This window comes from Peromyscus leucopus, chromosome 22 (genome assembly GCF_004664715.2).
Source record: "Peromyscus leucopus breed LL Stock chromosome 22, UCI_PerLeu_2.1, whole genome shotgun sequence".
Classification (NCBI taxonomy): domain Eukaryota; kingdom Metazoa; phylum Chordata; class Mammalia; order Rodentia; family Cricetidae; genus Peromyscus; species Peromyscus leucopus.
Genome location: NC_051081.1, coordinates 36,581,604 through 36,600,160, shown reverse-complemented (window position 1 = coordinate 36,600,160; position 18,557 = coordinate 36,581,604). Strand labels below are relative to the sequence as shown.

The 18,557-nt window shown below is 47.0% G+C and overlaps 1 protein-coding gene across 12 annotated transcripts in view; it reads right to left on the bottom strand.

Annotated features, from left to right (window-relative positions):
* Dtnb (dystrobrevin beta) overlaps window positions 1-18,557 on the bottom strand; it is a 215,318-nt gene that overhangs the window by 126,357 nt on the left and 70,404 nt on the right. For all 12 annotated transcript variants that reach the window (XM_028875041.2, XM_028875078.2, XM_028875037.2 and 9 more), the window contains exons 7-8: window positions 14,967-15,072; window positions 12,205-12,371 (exon numbers count right to left, since the gene is read on the bottom strand). In XM_028875041.2, the coding sequence (XP_028730874.1) occupies window positions 12,205-12,371; window positions 14,967-15,072 (273 nt within the window). The remainder of the gene's footprint in view (window positions 1-12,204; window positions 12,372-14,966; window positions 15,073-18,557) is intronic.

The following is an 18,557-nucleotide window of genomic DNA, read 5'->3' as shown; positions in this document are numbered from 1 at the left end:
GGTGTAGCTCAGTGGTAGAACATTTGCCCAGCACTGCTGGGGTCAGGGCTGGCACCTAGCATGGACTGGTGACCTGAGTCAATGTCGGTAGCTTGCTGACTATCTTACAGAGCTACCCACAGTCTACTGCTCTACAGAGAACGATCACTTCATTTCTTCTTGGTTCGTTGTTTGAGAACTGACATTTTGGGCTGCTCGTTTCCATCCATTCTCTGTCCAGTGCAAGCCCTATCAAGGGACAGACCTTCCGCTCGCCCCAGGAAGACCCCAGCACCTACGACAGGGTCAACTAATGGCTACCTGGTAAGAATCTGCTGAACACGAACGAGTGAGCAACCCCGGAAGCAGAAGTGGAGGGAGAGCCTGACTCCAGGCTTCTCTCTGTAGTAAGAAAGGATCTGCGGAGAGGAGGGGGGAGACTGCTTAAAAGAACAAAGACTTCCTCAACTGATGGCTTCCCAGAAAGGACAAGGCACGATGGTCCCAGAACCGTGGCAGGCAGCACTGAGTGCTGAGCGCCAAGATGGAGAGATGATGGATGTACAGCAACACTAGTCAGCCCCATTACACGGCTTTCTTAGAGAAAGCGATTAATTATCCAGGACGTTCGTTGGCAGAAGAGATGGATTTCTTTTTAAACAGTCACATACTAACTAGCACTGGGGAGACGGCTCTGTCGGGCAAGTGTCTGCCACGCAAACCCGAGGACCCAAGCTTTATCTCCGGAACCAGAAAAAAAGGTCAAGCGCCGGAGTCCACACCTGTGATCCCAGAACTAGGAGGGCAAAGACTGGTGGGTCCCTGGGCCTTGCTGCCGGTCAGCCTGGCCCAATCAGGAAGTTTGGGTACAGACACACACAAAGTCGCATACGACTGAGTTAATGACGGCCACGTCTCCAATAAATGAAGAGAGAAGTGAAGACACAGACGGGTCAACGGGTCTGCAACGGGAAGGAGATTGGAGGATGACCCGAGTGAGATCAGAGGAACGTATCGGGAATCACCACGGCTTGTCCAAAGAGAACGGCTACACCGGTGACCGAGGGAGCGGAGCAGATAGATGGGGTGAAATGTCCGGCATAATCGCGGCGCAGATATGTGAGGCTCACTGAAGGAGATCATCAGAACCGGAGGCGTCAAGAGACTGCACAGCCAGGATTTAAAAGGCTTAACTCCACAGACAGTAACATCACCAGGGAGATAACAACAGACCAATCCCCTGGAGCGAAGGGGCTTGACCACACAGTCGGGAAATAACTGCAGGAGGAGAAGGAGGGGAGCAAGACCAGCATGTGCCCCTAAGCGGGGCCTCGATTTTTCTAAGATTTCTTTTTCTTTTTCTTTTTTTAATTAAGAGGTTCCAGAAGCAATAAACTGAAAAGCGAGGAATCAGATAATCAGAGTGACTGGTGTGAGCAGAATTAGGAATTAACCCTCAATAACACTCACTCTCATAACACCACTCCCCTGGACCACGGGTAGAACTGTGAATATGCTGAAGTGATCCTTGAGATTACGTAACATAATACTGCCAAGGGGAGTGCACCCCCAGTGGTAGGAGAGGAAATCACAGCGATGCACTCCAGCTGGCTTTGCAGGCAGTGACTGTCCATGTTGTAGATGGCTATGTAAGCTGTACGGCACAAGGCTGCAGGTGGTGGGCTATGAACGGAAAAGCAGGGACCACAGCTCAGCCGCAGCTGCAAAGAAATACATTTTGCCAACAACCAGTGACCTGGCAACATTCCTCACAAGCCTCGGATCATGATCACACCTCTGCCTCGGCTGACACCTTGTATCAGCTCAGAGGGGTCTGGAGATGAGAATCCAGCCACACCATGCCTAGACTTCTGACCAAATCTGTAAGTGACTTGTCACACAGACACAGAGTGTTAAAACAGTGAGCCCGGGCCCTCGATTTCAGGAGGTGCTCCTTAGATGATGCCTGTGGTGTCTGCATAACAGCACCCCCTTTCCTTCACTCTCAACCGAGTCCAGTTTAGGGGATAAGTCACACGGTCACCTTAACGATGATTCCACCTGTCTCCTAACTACACGAGCGGGTGGAGACGATAACCAGCAAGCCAGCAGGGGGTGTGGGGAAGTGGGGCTCTTACGGGGTGCTGCTTCTCTACTCCCATGGGGGAGTTGCTGGTCTGGAGAGCACAGCAGCAATGCTGGTACCAAGCAGGACACTGGGGTGGCAGCTTTCTTTCCCACACCACCACCACCAGACACAGGGACAGCAGCCAGGGCAGACACTGCCTCGGTGGCTTCTGAGGGCACCTGGGCCCTGAGTCCAAAAACTGGACTCTGTAGAGTTTCTTTTCAATTTCTTCAAGTCTATGTTCCACTTCCTACTTTGTGGGGATGCTGTTTTACACTTAAAAAAATATACCCAGGGACGGAGAGAGGTCAAGGGTACTTGTTGCTTTTGCAGAGGACTAGGCTCACAGCCATCCGTAACTGAAGTATCAGGGAATCTGGGCCCCTCTTCTGAGCTCCACAAGCACCTGGCATGCATGTAATGCATGTGCACATACGCAAATACAACACTCATGCACATAAGAAAATCTATACACACGTCTCCATGTCCTCCAGGCTGTGCATGGTGGCGCACACCTTCAATCCCAACAGAGCTAAGGGGATCTCTGTGAGTTTGAGGCCAGCCTGGTGTATATAGTGAGTTCCATGACAGCCAGGGCTAACAGTGAAACCCTGTCTCAATAGATTAATAAATAAATTATATATTTATATAAATATATATAAATAAATAAATACTCCCTCCTATCTAGTTTAGTGCTATGTACAAAGTAGGAATTAAATTATGACATGTATCCATTTGAAAATGGAAAAAAGTATGGCCAGTAAGCACACTTTTTTTTTCTCCCAGAATAGATTACCAAATTATCTTTTAGAATTTAAGAGGTGTAAGGACATAGATGTTAGCAGTGGAGCACTCAGGAGGCAGAGGCAGAGGCAGGCCAGCCGGATCTACATAGTGAGTTCCAGGACAGTCAGGGCTGCATAGTGAGACCCTGTCTCAAGAAAGAAAAGAAAGTAAGAAAAAAGGAAGGAAGGGAAGGAGGGAGAGATAGATGGAGGGAGAGATAGATGGAGGGAAGAAGGGAGGGAGGGAGGGAGGGAGGGAGGGAGGGAGGGAGGACAATTAATTGATTCTGATAAATCTGGCTCCTCATATTAAGTGGTTTAACTTTGTGTTACTAATGCTACAGAAATTGCATGTGAGATGATCTTTTAAAGCAGCAATGCTTGTGTAACACACTGTTACACACAGACTACCTCATTTACAGGTTTCTGTACGGGGATAAGGTTGTTCCGAGGTGGAGCCTGCCACCTGCTGGCTGGAACGGTGAAATGTTCAGGTCCCTCCCTCCAGTTATGTAACTGAAGACGTAGACCTGCGTCTGGATCCAAGAATATCTGCATAAATTCCCCCCTCCTTCCCCAACCCCCTTGCCATGTGGAATAACTGAAGTGGGAGTCCGTCAGACTGACCTTGGTAAAGTGAAAACGAGGGTGGGCAGAGGTCTGAGCGGAAGGCAGAGATGAGGGGTTGGCTGTTTGCACACCTCCCTACATCATCTCACCACGCAGCCTTGGCTGGCCTGGAGCTAGCTCACTAGGTATAGAGTAGGCCAGCCCCTAACTCACAGAGATCTGCTTGCTTCTGCTTCTGCCTCTGCAGTACTGTAAGAACTCTTTAAAATTTAGCACGAAAGCAGGACCATCGCTGTGGATACGTTAACCGCTGTACGGGAAGCCCTGCTTGCATGGGAACGTCCTGCGTGCGGTGGACCGTTTCCCAAACAGAAACTGGAGAGAGGTAACTGCACTCCTACCACCTGGAATCCCTGCAACTCCACCCTCCCGGTGCCCCCCCCCCTTGTCCTGGGCTGGTCTCGGTGACCTCACTCCCTGCCCAGAGGGTACGGTAGGAGGGATGCTGCTCTTGCCAGGAGGCAAGGGCAGGTAGCTCGGCATGGTGCATCTGCACTGATTGCTCTGGGATGCCTCTGCCGTAGACAGTCTCCTAAAACATGAGTAAGGGGCGCACAGTACATGAATAGGGCACGCAGGGCTGCAGCCTAGCAACCGTTCTAGCTCTGAGGGGCCTTCCTGACATCCAAAGTGGCAGCGGACATGGGAGGAAAGAAGCCTCCAGTCCTTCACACCACACCCATGCACCCCAGTATTTCAGTCATCCCAAGGAAGGGCCCAGAAAGCGTGAAGTAGAGACAGCCAATCCCTATACCCTGCCCAAATACCTGACATAAAACCATGGCTATAACTGGATGACTATGGGGTTTTACGTCACCGATTTTGGGGGGGCGGTTTATTATGCAACAGAGTACCGCCAAATGTTACAGCGCTGTAACTCCGGCGGCAAAGTCACACAGGTGTGAACCAGGGATTTCAGGGAGGACGACCTATTCCCCTGCAAGCTGGGATCTAAAACCTGAGAGCTGCCCCTCCGCTCCTCGCTTCCAGGTGGAGGACCTGTGCCCCTCACTCACCCCTCATTTTAACAGACTGGTCAGTGTGATGGAGAAGGAGATGAACACGCCCACCTTAGCCTGTTCCTGTTCCTTTTTCCTTGGGGTCTGCAGATTCCACAGCAAGACCATTCTCCTCTGCTTCCCAGAAGCGTCGGCGTTCAAGATCGACCCCTGCTAGAAAGGCTAGCAGGTGTGTATAGAGGGAGGTGTCCAATTTGGAGGGTGCTGCCAAGTTCACTAAATCCTGTCAATCAAAACTCTCTCACTCTTGCAGCCTGTCCTCAGCCTAACTCCTGGCTGACATTGTGTGTGTGTGTGTGTGTGTGTGTGTGTGTGTGTGTGTGTGTGTGTGTGTGTGTAATGGAGTGGGACTAAGCTCCAAAAGAGGTCTGGCGCAGCAGTAGAAGCCTTCACTCCCAGATTGAGGCCGAGACAGGAGGGCTAGGCTACACAGTGAAACCCCACAAAGAGGTGGGGAGACTGCTTAGAGTAAACAGTCACTTCAAGAAACGTCTGCGCTTGCCGTCTCCACCTCTCTGCACACTCCTCCCTTCTGTCTTTGTGTTTTGCTCTTTTCAAGACAAGGTCTCACTAGATAGCCCTGGCTGTCCTGGCACTCACTCTGCAGACCAGGCTGACCTTGAACTCAGAGACCCGCCTGCCTCTGCCTCCGGAGGGCTAGGACTAAGGGCGTGCTCCAGTACTGAGCTGCCTTTCCTTGAACTCACTTTAATCAGGCCTGTGTCCCCAGTAACACACTGTTAATAACCCAGATATTAATGGACAAAGCACTAGCCCTGTCTGCTTGCTCGGCTGCTAAACACTTGACAGGCTTGGTCGGTCACTCGTCCACTCAATGTGACCCGTTTCTGTAGCTTTACATATACACCTCAAGTGGAAGTCTATCTCGGACTCTCTCTTACGCTGCAGACTCATGTCCAGTGGCCTGCTCAACCACTCCAAACGGACGGACAGCTACTTTAATGCAACGTGGTCGAAACGGAAGAACCCTTGAGCTGGACATAATCATGCCTTTAGCCATAGCATTCAGGAGGGTGGATTCCTGAGTTCTAGGCATGCTTGGGGACACAGAAAGAGATTCTGCCCCAAAGAGCAGAACTGCACATGTGATTCAAAGACCTAGGCATGTACCACCCACAGCAGCAGCCTTCCCCTTCTCTGGCCACTCACAATCCCACCATGCAAGTGGCCGAGGACAGTCAGCGTTTCTCAACTCCTCTCCGAGGTCCCACACAGGTCCACTGCGCTGATTTATAACTTAACCCAGTTCAGTCCCTTTCGTCATTTTGTGGCTAGAATATAACTCAATAGTAAAATGCTTGCCTGGCATATGAGGCCCTGAGTTCAAACTACAGAAAAACACGCCTGTGAGCATGCGTCTGTCTGTCTGTCTGTCTGTCTCTCTCTCTCTCTCTCTCTCTCTCTCACACACACACACACACACACACACACACACACACGCACATGCACACGCACACTCTGAATATGGGCAGCACTATTTCATAGGCTGGGGTGTCTCACTGAATAAACAAGAGAAAAAGCAGAACGTCAGCTAAGTACAAGCATCCCCTTTTTCTCCGTCTCCCGATCTGTGCAGATGGAAGTGAGGAGCTTCCTGTCGCCATAACTTCCCTGCCATGAAGGACTAGATTCCCTGAACCATCAGATGAAATAAATCCTTGTTCTCCTAAGTTGCCCTGTTAGATATTTTGCCATAGCAACGAGGGGAGTAGTTGATAAGATTTAGCATAACAGTCTTTCATAAGCAGTCTCTACGCTTCTCGTTTACGTCTATCATTTACTTCTTGCCAGCATCCAGATGGACCATTTTAAAGCACGAATGAAATCACGTTATGTCAAGTTCTACCAAGACTCCTCACATCACTCACAAGTCCTGACAACAGCAGACCAGAGCCTAGCTCACGTCCTGGCCTCTTCTGCAGTTCTTCCACGCCTCGTGCTACTCAGCCTCGCCGGCTCCCTGGCTGCTCTGTGATCCGGCAGGGCGCTCCTACCCCAGGTCCTTCGGACCCAGCACTCCAGCTCCTTCCCCAGAAACCATCCGTCTTTGCTCCTCCCCTCCCAAGCCAGGCCCTGTGACATCTGCACTCAGTCTCTAATCTCCTCAACCCTATTCTCCTGATCTGGCATCTTCCTTCCTTGCTCATGATGGGCAGAGGGGCTCCATCCACTCAGGTACCCAGGCGCCTTCCATCAAGGGCTCGCTCTTGCCTCACCTAGGCCCTTTGGAGACATTTCCCTTAGGCCAGTGGGCGTCAGCGGGAGAGGATAAAGACAATGACGATGAGGTGGCAGACATGCTTAAACTGCCTGGCCTGAGAGGTAATAATACTCACTGGAGAAGACCGGCCACGTGGGCCTGATTAGTGAGTTACATAATGAGTTGCATGCCTGGGTAGAAAGGAAAATGGTTTAGTGAGCACCGTGGTCACCGAGTGTCTCAACACCGTCAGCCCCTCCCATGGCAGACACAGGAAGAAGGTCTGCCCTGCATTTAGTGCATCTCAGACGGTGTGTGTGCTGCAGCCTTCCTCAGGACTGTATGCAACTCCTAATAATGCTTCCACTGACCTAAAAGAGGGTTGCCTGCACCCTCCCCCACTCCCAAGATACACTGGGGGACAGAAGCAGGCCTGTGTGCTTGGTCTTTTTCTTTCTTCCCAGCTTTGGTTTCTCTGTTTTGACAAGGTGTCATGTAGACCAGACTGGCCTCAAACTCACTATTCTACCTCCCCGGTGCTGGGATTAGAGCTTTGCACCACCACACTTGGCTGTAAGTCTCATCTTACCCAATATCCCCCGTGGCCAAGTGTGTTACGGCATGCCCTCTTTTCAGGATACACAACCTTCATAATGTACTCATCCCTGCCCCTCACTGGCATTCGAGCAAGTTCTGGGTTTCCTGAAGTGATTGTCTAGCTCCAACAATAGAAGGTCTTTTCAGTCCAGGCTCATGGATTCTTTGCCAACACAACTCCCCAGGAACACAGTGGTCCTTTGATCTACTTCTTCCCCGTTGGTTCTGTGTGCCAGAAACAACAGTTCTTTCCCGGGCTTCACTCTCAAGCCTGACTCATTTTTCACATGTCTTTTACTCTCGGCTAACAGGAGCCACCCAGAAGCCACACGAAACAAGGTCCTGACTTTGTACGACGGAATCACCTGGGGAACCTGGAGAACTGTCTTCATGCAGATATCGTGGACCTCAACCCTACCAACAGAAGCTCTACAGATGGCCCTTAGTCTCGTCTTTTCACCTGAGTATGTCCACTAGGCTTTGTAAATGCACTCGTCTCTTACTTGATAGCATCCAAAGACAGCCTCTTTCTCCTTATACTGCCCCCCCCCCCCCCCCCCCCCGTCGTCAGAACTCTTTGTTTACAAACTCTTTGTTTACAAACCAGCCAATTCTTTCTGAAGTCCATCTCTTTCCTGCAATGCCTGTCAACAGAGTCACACTGTGAACCTTTCCAACACTTGGCTCCGTTGGTATGACACTACTTTCAAGTACCTCTAATGACAAATTTACCAATTTGGTTACAGCTGTATCACATGATTTGTCTTTCTACGCCATCATCTGATGTATCTGCTCATTGGTATACTCCTGTATGTCAGGCCCACACCACACACTTTTAATTTTTACTAGTGGTCCACTCCTAGTACTAAGTACTATAGGGGAAACGAAAATTTTAATTATTTAAAACAAGGGTTTTTCTGTTTGTTTTGGGGTGTGTGTGTGTGTGCTGGAAAATGAACCCACTTGTAAATACCAGGCAAGTTCTCTACCACTGAGCTGTATCCCCAGCCCTTTTAAATTTCATTTTGAGGCAGGCTCTTGCTAAGTTACTCAAGGTAGCCTTGACCCTTCAATCCTCCTGTTTTAGCCTCAACCGCTATGGGAACACAGTTCTTAGCATGACCCATCTCAAGCAAATGGGTCAGCATATGCTCCTCTCTACCCACCATTCATGACAGGTCCAGTTTCTTTTTATTTCACAGTTTAACTCTCCTCTGAAGTGAGGAAGCAGAGGGCGGAGAAGACACTGTCATCAACTGTCCCAGGGAAAGACACGCATCTGTTCACAGTCCACCCATATAAAGCTGGAGAAGGAGGTGTGGAACGTCGTCTGGATGCCCAGCAGGAATAGAAAAGTGGAGACATGAGCAAGCCGAGCCATTGTTTTCATATTCTAAAAGGTTTTCAAGAGGGCAGCGACCTTTGACTGGTTTGTTCACAGCTATCCCTGTGCTGACCGCATACGTAAGCACTCGAAAACACCCTTTGAATGAACAAATGATGCGTGGACAGGAGGAGTATCGAGTGTAGTACCATACAGGACGTTTTTGGGGAATAAAAGCAAACTGAACACACTGAGGTCTGAAATACTGAATTGCTACTCCTTTACTTAGATGAAACATTAAGTACGGGATTTGGGACAATAAAAATAATCTTTTTTTTTTTTTTTTTTTTTTTTTTTTGGTTTTTCAAGACAGGGTTTCTCTGCGTAGTTTTGCGCCTTTCCTGGAGCTCACTTGGTAGCCCAGGCTGGCCTCGAACTCACAGAGATCCGCCTGCCTCTGCCTCCCAAGTGCTGGGATTAAAGGCGTGCGCCACCACCGCCCGGCATAAAAATAATCTTACAAATACCGAAACATACATCTATCAAATCTACAGTGTCAGTTCTTCAACAAACCCGTCAAACAAACTAAAATCTGCTGCTGCAAACATAGACACATTCGTTTCAAATACTGGTACAGACACAGTGGAAAACATTCAAAGAACCCACTATTAAACTGGTAACAGTGGCTGGGACATGGCTCAGTAGGACAGCACTTGCCTTGCATGTAAATTCCATCCCATTTCACCAAAAAAATAATTATGTATCTTTTTGTTAAACAGAAATTCCTTTATCCAGCCTCAAAATGAACCCCTATCCTCCTCAAAGGGCCAGGTTACTACTGTACATACTCTCAATTTTGAGACCAAGTTACATATAGACACATACACTAACTGCCAGTACACATGTACCCCTCCAAGGCATGCAAGCCATAAATATTCAGAACTGACCTATTTATGGTATCAGACTCAAAATTATGTAAGCTAATAATACTAGAGTTTTGGAAATCTTAAATTACTATAAAAAGGAATTGATAAGGCAGAAAAAAATACAGAAAAGATGAAATAAAAATGAGAAATATTTAGAAAGAAAATCTTCACAGTATTGCCAGGATCAAATACGTAAGAATTCATTTATGGATTCTGCACCTGCTTATTTATTTGTTTGGTAGAGAATAAGATCTTAACACAGGCTGGCCTGAATTCATGGTAATCCTCCTGCCTCAGCTGCCCAAGTACTGGTATTACAGGCATAAATTCACCATGACTGGCTTTTACTTTTCTGTATGTATGCTATAACTCAAAGAAAAAAATTTCAAGAGTATATGAAAAGTTCATTTGCAAACCATAAAGCAGTTTCAGTTACTGGTCTTTTTTTTTAAGATTTATTTATTATATATACAGTGCTCTGCCTGTATGCCAGAAGAGGGCATCAGATCTCATTACAGATGGTTATGAGCTACCATGTGGTTGCTGGGAATTGAACCCAGGACCTCTGCAAGAACAGCCAGTGTCCTTAACCGCTGAGCCATCTCTCCAGCCCCCCAGTTACTGATCTTTAAATAAATGCAAAATCCTTACTTTTGACAAGGTTATAAACTGGGTCGACGAACAGGTTCAAACTAAGGGAGTAAGAATTCCCTTGCTCTCCACACCCCAGCATTCAGAATGAGATTCTCACCAGAAGCATGCCAGCAGACCAAATCACCATGAAAAGTGACTGAGCAGAACCTGTCTCGGTTCAGACAGGACTCTAAAACCAAAAACTACACAAGACACGGTGACCAACCAATTAGCATGGTGGGCTATAGGGCTTTACCCAGGGAAAGGAAAAAGATGGCAGTCAAGTTATCTTTAGGTAAGAGTAAGTTTTTGATTGTGAGCCTAGCCTTTAACGGCTGAGCTATCCCTCCAGCCTGTAATAATAATTTTTTAAAAAATTACTGGAAGGGTTTCCACTTTAAAAAAAAATGACCTTAAACCGAAACACAGTACAGGAATGCAAACTAGACAATAGGATGTTCAGGAAACAAGGTTTTGTTTCATACAGCCAAGTCTGCACAGGGGTTGATGCTCAGGGTTTCCTTTCCTTTTCCCTTCTTTAACATTTCCTGGTGTTGGTTTATTTCATTTTTCTTGGTTGAATTCTAGGAAAAATAAAGGGGTGAGGAAACCCAGTTGTTAAGGCCTTTTAAGACCTGCAGTCCAGTAGGTACGGGGGTGAGATGCTAAGTCTAGAGCCATACTTCTGGCCCTGCCTGGTCTTCTATCATTTAGCAAAGCCAGCAGCCAACAAAAACTAGAAATCGCCGGGTGGTGGTGGCGCACGCCTTTAATCCCAGCACTTGGGAGGCAGAGGCAGGCGGATCTCTGTGAGTTCGAGGCCAGCCTGGTCTCCAACGCGAGTTCCAGGAAAGGCGCAAAGCTACACAGAGAAACCCTGTCTCAAAAAAACAAAACAAAACCAAAAAACAAAAAACAAAACGAAACAAAAGAAAACTAGAAATAAATCATAAGATGTGAGGAAAATACTTGAGATTCATATTACATGATTTATGAACACCTCAGGAAGAGCAGATATCAATTTCAATCCAAATGTTGGGTTTGTTTTGTTTTATTTTTTGTTTCTTTTGTTTCAAGACAGGATCTCACCATGTAGAGAGCATGATGTGGGGCTGGAGAGACGGCTCAGCAGTTAAGAGCACTGATTGCTTTTCCAGAGGACCCAGGTTTAATTCCCAGTAGCCACATGGTGGCTCACAACTGTCTGTAACTCCAGTTCCAGAGGATCCTCAGACAGACATACACACAGGCGAAACACCAATGCACATAAAATAAAATAATTATTAATAGAAAGAAAGAAAGGGGGAGGGAGGGAGGGAGGGAGGGAGGGAGGGAGGGAGGGAGGAAGGAAGGAAGGAAGGAAGGAAGGAAGGAAGGAAGGAAGGAAGGAAGGAAGGAAGGAAGGAAGGAAGGATGATGTAACTCACAGAGACCTATCTGCTTCTGCCCCCTCAGTCCTGGGGTTAAGGTGTACACCACTGTGCTTGTCTATCACCCAAGGACAAGCTCCTTTTGAAGGTAAGACTAGCAAGGCAGTAATGGTTATAAAATACAGTCTTTCTCCAACCTAAAGATACACAAATGTAACTCCTGTACTACATGACACTTTTTACGCAGCATATGAACACACCAGCCTGCGAAGAAAACTGACTTGAAGAAAGGGCTTTAAACCCAACCTAAGGCTAAGGGATAAGCGCCAGGGAGATCTCCTCTGTACTATTTTTCCAGTCAGAAGACATTCACCTTTTAACTTTGCAAAGGACCATTTTAAACGCAGTTAACACTTGTACCTCCCAGAACATTTTAAACATCTGCTTTTAAAAACACAGCCGCAACCCCAGCATCCATGCTGACATTAAGATTTCTCGACACCACCTCCCTATTGGGCAGGGCACCTGCAGGACCAAGTACTGTGTGCGACACACGAGCCAAGCAAAGAGTGGAGACAGAGCAGTTAGTTACCCAAGAGGAATGCTCCTTCATCTGGTGCTGGTTGCTGTGGGTGCCGTTGGCATGGCCACGCCAAAAGCAGTTCTGGCAGAGCTGGTAATTGTGGCACTGCTGGCATCGGTACCGGAAGCCCATCATGCTCTCGCAGTGACAGTAGGAGCACTCCACAGGATGGAAGACTGGCGACCAGAAAGAAGAGGTGAGCAGGGGACCAAACAACATCAATGGAACACCAGAACCAACCCCGAGGAAAACCAAAAACCTAACGGAATAACCAAGGTGGAAACAGGCAGGACCAAGAACTCTAAACCGTCTGACCCCCGATGTTAAGGTTGCAAGAAATAATGGAAGTGCCAGCAACAGTGTGAGCTCAGAAGTGAAGCCATCACCTGGCACAGCCCCAACCTCAGTACGGTCAACGTTCGTGAAAGTTTTGGGTTAATATTAAATGCCACAGTATAGTCACATAAATCATCAAATGGACTCTGGCAATTTTGGCCGAACATGTGTGACTTTCTTCTACTCTTCTGAGCATATTAAGAGCCAATGCTCACACAGTGGGGGGAGGGAGCAGTGAGCAGAAGGGGCAGTGAGAGCCAGTGCAGGTAGATCAACAAGTGAGCAGGTCTGTCACCAATGGCTGTTCAGAGACTGTGGAGAGTGTCGCCTTTGTTAAGTGCAACATAGACCAGGTGCCTTCCTCTGTGTGCACATCTTGATTTATAAATCAACATGAAAACTATAACTTCAGCTTAAACAAATAAAAATATGTCCCTTCCTTTTTTGGTTTGGCTTGGTTTTTTGTTTCTTAAATGGGGCCTGATGCTTTCCTGGCTGGCTATGAACACAATATATAGCCAATGATGACAGCCAATTTCTGACACTCTTGTGTCCTCCTCCCAAGTACCAGGATTACAGGTATGTAGCACCGTACCTGGCTTAGTATTTGTCCTTTTAAATAGTAATTCCAACACCCAGGAAGAACCCAAACCAAACAAGATCCCCCCATCAAAACCAGGTGTATCATAATTTTAGGATTTGTTTGCCACCATAATAAGTAGATATATAGACAAATGTCAATGTGATAGACAAACGATTTCTAGACATTTCAAAGATTCCATAACATTTCTCTGTCTCTAAGAAGAAATATTATTAATCATATAAGAATATGATCAATAAATAACACAAATCATATAAAGTGATAGTAAGACACTCCTATGATTAGCACATAGTGACAAGTGAGGCTCTCTCCTCCTCATAGTAGATACAAGATAGTTTATGACAATCAACTGGATATGAAACTACTAAAACACTTAAGAATATAAAAGTATCGCTCTCAAAAAGAAAAACCAAGTACAGCTCAGCAATTTAAATACTTATGCATCTATTTAGAAAATCTTATTTAAAAATTTAGCTGCTTTAAGAGTCTAGTCCTGGCCGGGCAGTGGTGGCGCACGCCTTTAATCCCAGCACTTGGGAGGCAGAGGCAGGCGGATTTCTGTGAGTTCGAGGCCAGCCTGGGCTACCAAGTGAGTTCCAGGAAAGGCACAAAGCTACACAGAGAAACCCTATCTCGAAAAACAAAAAAAAAAAAAAAAGAGTCTAGTCCTTTAGAAAAATAATCCAGAAACTGAGATGCTTGTGAAGTATCCAGACTTGAGCAAAAGGTTGTATAGACATTCAAAACAAGAAAAAAGCTGGATAGAAAATAAAAAGCGTGTGAGAAAAATGAGGAGGAGGACTCTGCTTTTCAGCAGCCTCTCAGTTCTGCCTCGGTGCCTCCGGTGGAATCCAGGAAGACGGACAACAGCCTGGAGAGAAGGGGGGCTGCGTGGGAAAGCGACAGCCTCCCCCTTGAACACAGTCCCACAACCTAAACACGGACATGAACAGCAGAAAACACTAAGGGGTTCTGAGAAGTCAGCATCGGTTCAATTCAAAGTGAAAACATCTGCTTTCCTGGGATACTTCATAGCACTGGGAAGGATCTCGAGGGCACCTTAGAGGCAAGATGGTAAAGAAGGGCCTGGGGAGATTGCTCAGGGAGTAAGGTGCCTGCCCCACAAGCATAAGCACCTGAGTTCGGATCCCAGCACCTGCAGAAACGCTGGGTATGGTCAGACAAGTCTGGAACCCTGGCACGGTGGGAAGGCCGTGGAGAAACGCGGGACTCAGGAACGTGCTGGGCAGCCAATCCAGCCAGCTGGTAAGTTCTGGGTTCAGTGAGCGTCTGTCTCAAAAGATAATGAAAGACACCCAACATTCTCTGCATGCACACATACTAAGTGCACACACATAGACTACACATGAACCAATAAACTAATTAATTAATCAATTAACCATAAAGGGAAAAAGAAGGAAGACAGGAGGCCCAGAACTAAATTTTGGCTTAGCAATGTTTTAATGACTCAGAATCAACGAGAGTTTTTTGGTGGTTAATATTTCAGGGCTCCAATTTTCTAAAGCTACAATTCTGATAAATTAAAAAGGGGGGAGGGGTTGAAATTCCTGACCACATGGGGTAAACGCAAGCAATCTCAGGGTGAAAAAAACCATGTCCATACCAAGTGGGTTTTATTATCTCTCGGAATCCTAGGTAAGTGACAAGACTCCTGCTCTTTCGAGGAAATAAATTTCTTCTTCTGAAAACAAAAGGCACAACTTCCAATGGTGGCCTGCCAGCAGTTCCCGTTTCTCACAATAACAGCTCAGGACACTGCCCACAGTGTCCTCCTCCCTGCAGCCTACGGGATGAAGGGTCAAGCCACACTCACCGTTCTCCACATGGGCAAGCCTGTGCATGAGAGGTAGCCAGACAAGGCACTGGGGGGGAGGGTCGGCCATCATGGTGTCTAAAAACATATTCAGCATTATCTTCTTCTGTGAAGAGAGGAAAAAAAATACACTTTATATCTTGCCAGCGTCTTGAAACTTCTAGATTCATTTCATATTGCCCTAACCAAGCAGGAAAGAACTGCATGTAAAATTTTACAACAAAGCATTATTTTACATTATCACACTCACGACTACACACATTGACACATTTTAATATACACACACCACTTCTATTGAAAATGCATCTCTACGGGCGTGATTCTGTCTCTGAAAACAGCTGTTAAGTTTGTTTTTTTTTTAAGATTTATTTATTATGTATACAAGCAAGTGTTCTGGCCCTGCAGGCCAGAAGAGGGCGCCATATCTCATTACAGATGGTTGTGAGCCACCATGTGGTTGCTGGGAATTGAACTCAGGACCTCTGGAAGAGCAGTCAGTGCTCTTAACCTCTGAGCCATCTCTCCAGCCCCTGTTAAGTGTCTTGACCTCCTCCTCTGACGGGTAAGGAACAGGAGTAAAGCATTTAAGTGGCTGGTCACGTCCAATCCAAACCAGACACAGAGCCGGAGCCTAGTGTTCTTCCAATCACCATTTCGGCTGTCCTGGGAGGGAGACAGACCTCACACTCCTGCTAACAAAACGTCTACGACAACAGGAAGTGAGGATACCTGGTTAGGAGCCATGTTTCCAGCATCCTCAACAGTGGCACACGGTTGGCATTTAACAGATAACTGTCGAGTAGCTGGACAGATGGCTTCACATACATACAGGCAGAACACCCGTACACATCAACTAATAAAAATAAATTTAAAATAAATAACAAGTAATGATTGAAATAAACAAGCAAGCAAGGGAAGGCACATATACCCGCATTCCTCCCGATAGATCCCAATAGACTGTATCTGTCTCTCAACAGACAGCTGCTACTAGGTGGAACACTGATACTACTATGATCCACAGAGACAGCTAGAAGATTGTCTAGAGGCAAGGTAGAAGTACAGCTATGTGACTCAGACACAACAAATGTGAAGCAGTTTTTCCAGTTAATACACTTTCTTTTTCTTTCTTCTAAGCCACAAAATACCTTTTCAGCTCTAAAGGGAGAGGAAAGGGAACGCAGTGTCGCGCCACTCAGTCGGAAGCCCGCAGTGACCGCACACATTTGCAGGGCCCACAGCAGACAGACAGACAGACAGCACTCAGAGGAAGAGCAGGAAGCCAGGAGAGGCGACAACACCTGTCGTTCCAGCAGCTGCAAGTCTGAGGCAGGAGGATCACAAGTTGCGTGTCAACTTGAGCCACAAGATGAGATCCTGTCTCAAATAGGACAAGGGCCAGGGAGAGGGCTCCTCAGGGGAAGGTGCTTGTCAGGCAAGCCTGGGGACCTGAGCTTGCTCTCAGGACTCACATAAAGGGAAAGGAGAGAACCGAGTCCACAGAGCTGGCTGGCCTCTGACCTCTGCATGAATGCCATGGCATGGGCAAGCATGCAGGCCTACGCATACACACACAGACATACACACACACACACACACACAGACAGACACACAGACAGACACACAGACACACAGACATAAACACACACAGACACAGAGACACACACACAGACACTCACACAGACACACACACACACACATACACAGACACACACAGAGAGACACACACACACAGACACAGACACTCACACACAGACACACACACACAGACATACACAGAGAGACACACAGATAGACACATACAGACACACACACACAGATTTTTTTTAAAGAAAAGAACAGAGACAAAGGGCAGCAGACAGAAGCTGTATGACCCCGAAGGAGACATTTCTGTGCCTTGGTCCAGCCTTGTGAAGATGGGAAGGAGACTGGAGGTATAGCTAGGTGATAGAGCACTTGCCTAGTATGTGTAAGGTCCTGAGTTTGATCTCCAGTACCGGAGGTGGGGGGTATACTGCACATGAAGATGGGGTATAGGAGTAGGTAGGGCAAAGCAAAAAAAACAACACTCGGCATTTCATCCCACTTCCTCCCAAGCAAAAGTGATGACAGCAGGGAGCTTCAGGCAGAAGAGGCAAGGACTGTCCACTATGGTATCCGCCCACAATACTCCTGTCATACCAAATAATACAAAACACACATTCACTCCTGGGTCTTTGCCAACTGTGAACATCTTGACTCCAGACTACATTTAACTGGAAGTCACTCTGACTGAGGATATCTCTGAAGAAGAAACTAGAGCGTAAACAGAAAAGGAAGATAAAGTAGAGGCTGAGAGGGAGAGAAAAGTTGTAGTAAGAACCTAGGAAAAGTGGCTTGCATTGACGGGAAAACAGGCCTAAGCATCAAGGTGGGAGGAAAAAGCAGAGGTGAGCCGGGGCATCATTCCTACAGCCTCTCCACACCCCTGCACACTGCTGGCCAGTAAAGAGAGAAGTCTGCTCAGAAACTCCATGACAATGTTATCCAATGCACACTGTCTCTTTAAGGCACTCAACTTCCTGCTGTTTCTGAGACCCAGGTAGCATCTGGGAGGAATGAGCAGACAACATTGAAAGGCAGGAAGCCCTGCCCCCCCTTCAATGTGGCTGGGGGGCCAGATAGAGAAAGTACCTCTACAGTGGATGTGCAGATGAAAACAACAACTAAAATTAAGCCCAAAGCATGTTTCAGATAACTGTAGCAGTTACTGTGATGCATGTCTGCAATCCCAGTCTCAGGGAGTTCATGGCCAGCCTGGTCTATCTAGAAAGACCCTGTCAAGCTGGGCACTGGTGGCACACACCTTTAATCCCAGCACTTGGGAGGCAGAGACAGGCGTACCTCTGTGAGTTCAAGGCCAGCCTGGTCTACAAAGTGAGTCCCAGGACAGGTACCAAAACTAGAGAAACGCTGTCTCGAGAAAAGAAAGAGAGAGAGAGAGAGAGAGAAAGAGAGAAAGAGAGAGAAAGAAAGAAAGAAAGAAAGAAAGAAAGAAAGAAAGAAAGAAAGAAAGAAAGAAAGAAAGAAAGGGGGAGGGAGGGAGGGAGAGAAAGAGAGAGAGGAAGGAAGGAAGGAAGGAAGGAAGGAAGGAAGGAAGGAAGGAAGAAAGAAAGAAAGAAAGAAAGAAAGAAAGAAAGAAAGAAAGAAAGAAAGAAAGAAAGAAAGAAAGAAAGACCCTGTCACCAAAAGGGGCTCAGCTGGTAAAGCTACTTAACCATGCAAGCTTGGCAGCTTTAGTTCAATCCCTGAATCTCAGCTAGGACTAACAAAATTTAAAACGTATCTTATCCTCTACTGCAAATTTAATGCTTACAATTTCTGTATCTTTATATATTTGTTAACTATCACAGTTTTACGAACCCACTCATAATAGTAACGCTGTTTCCCCCAACATTTTAGTTGTCAAGATCAAATGTGTATTTTTGATATCTAGCAGACCCTCCTAAACACACACAGTTCAATCTCCAAAGGGTCCCCGGGTCCTGAAAGTTCCTGAGAAGCCAGAGGAATGAACACTCAAGAGCACAGTCATAGCTCTCCGCTCTGCCTCAC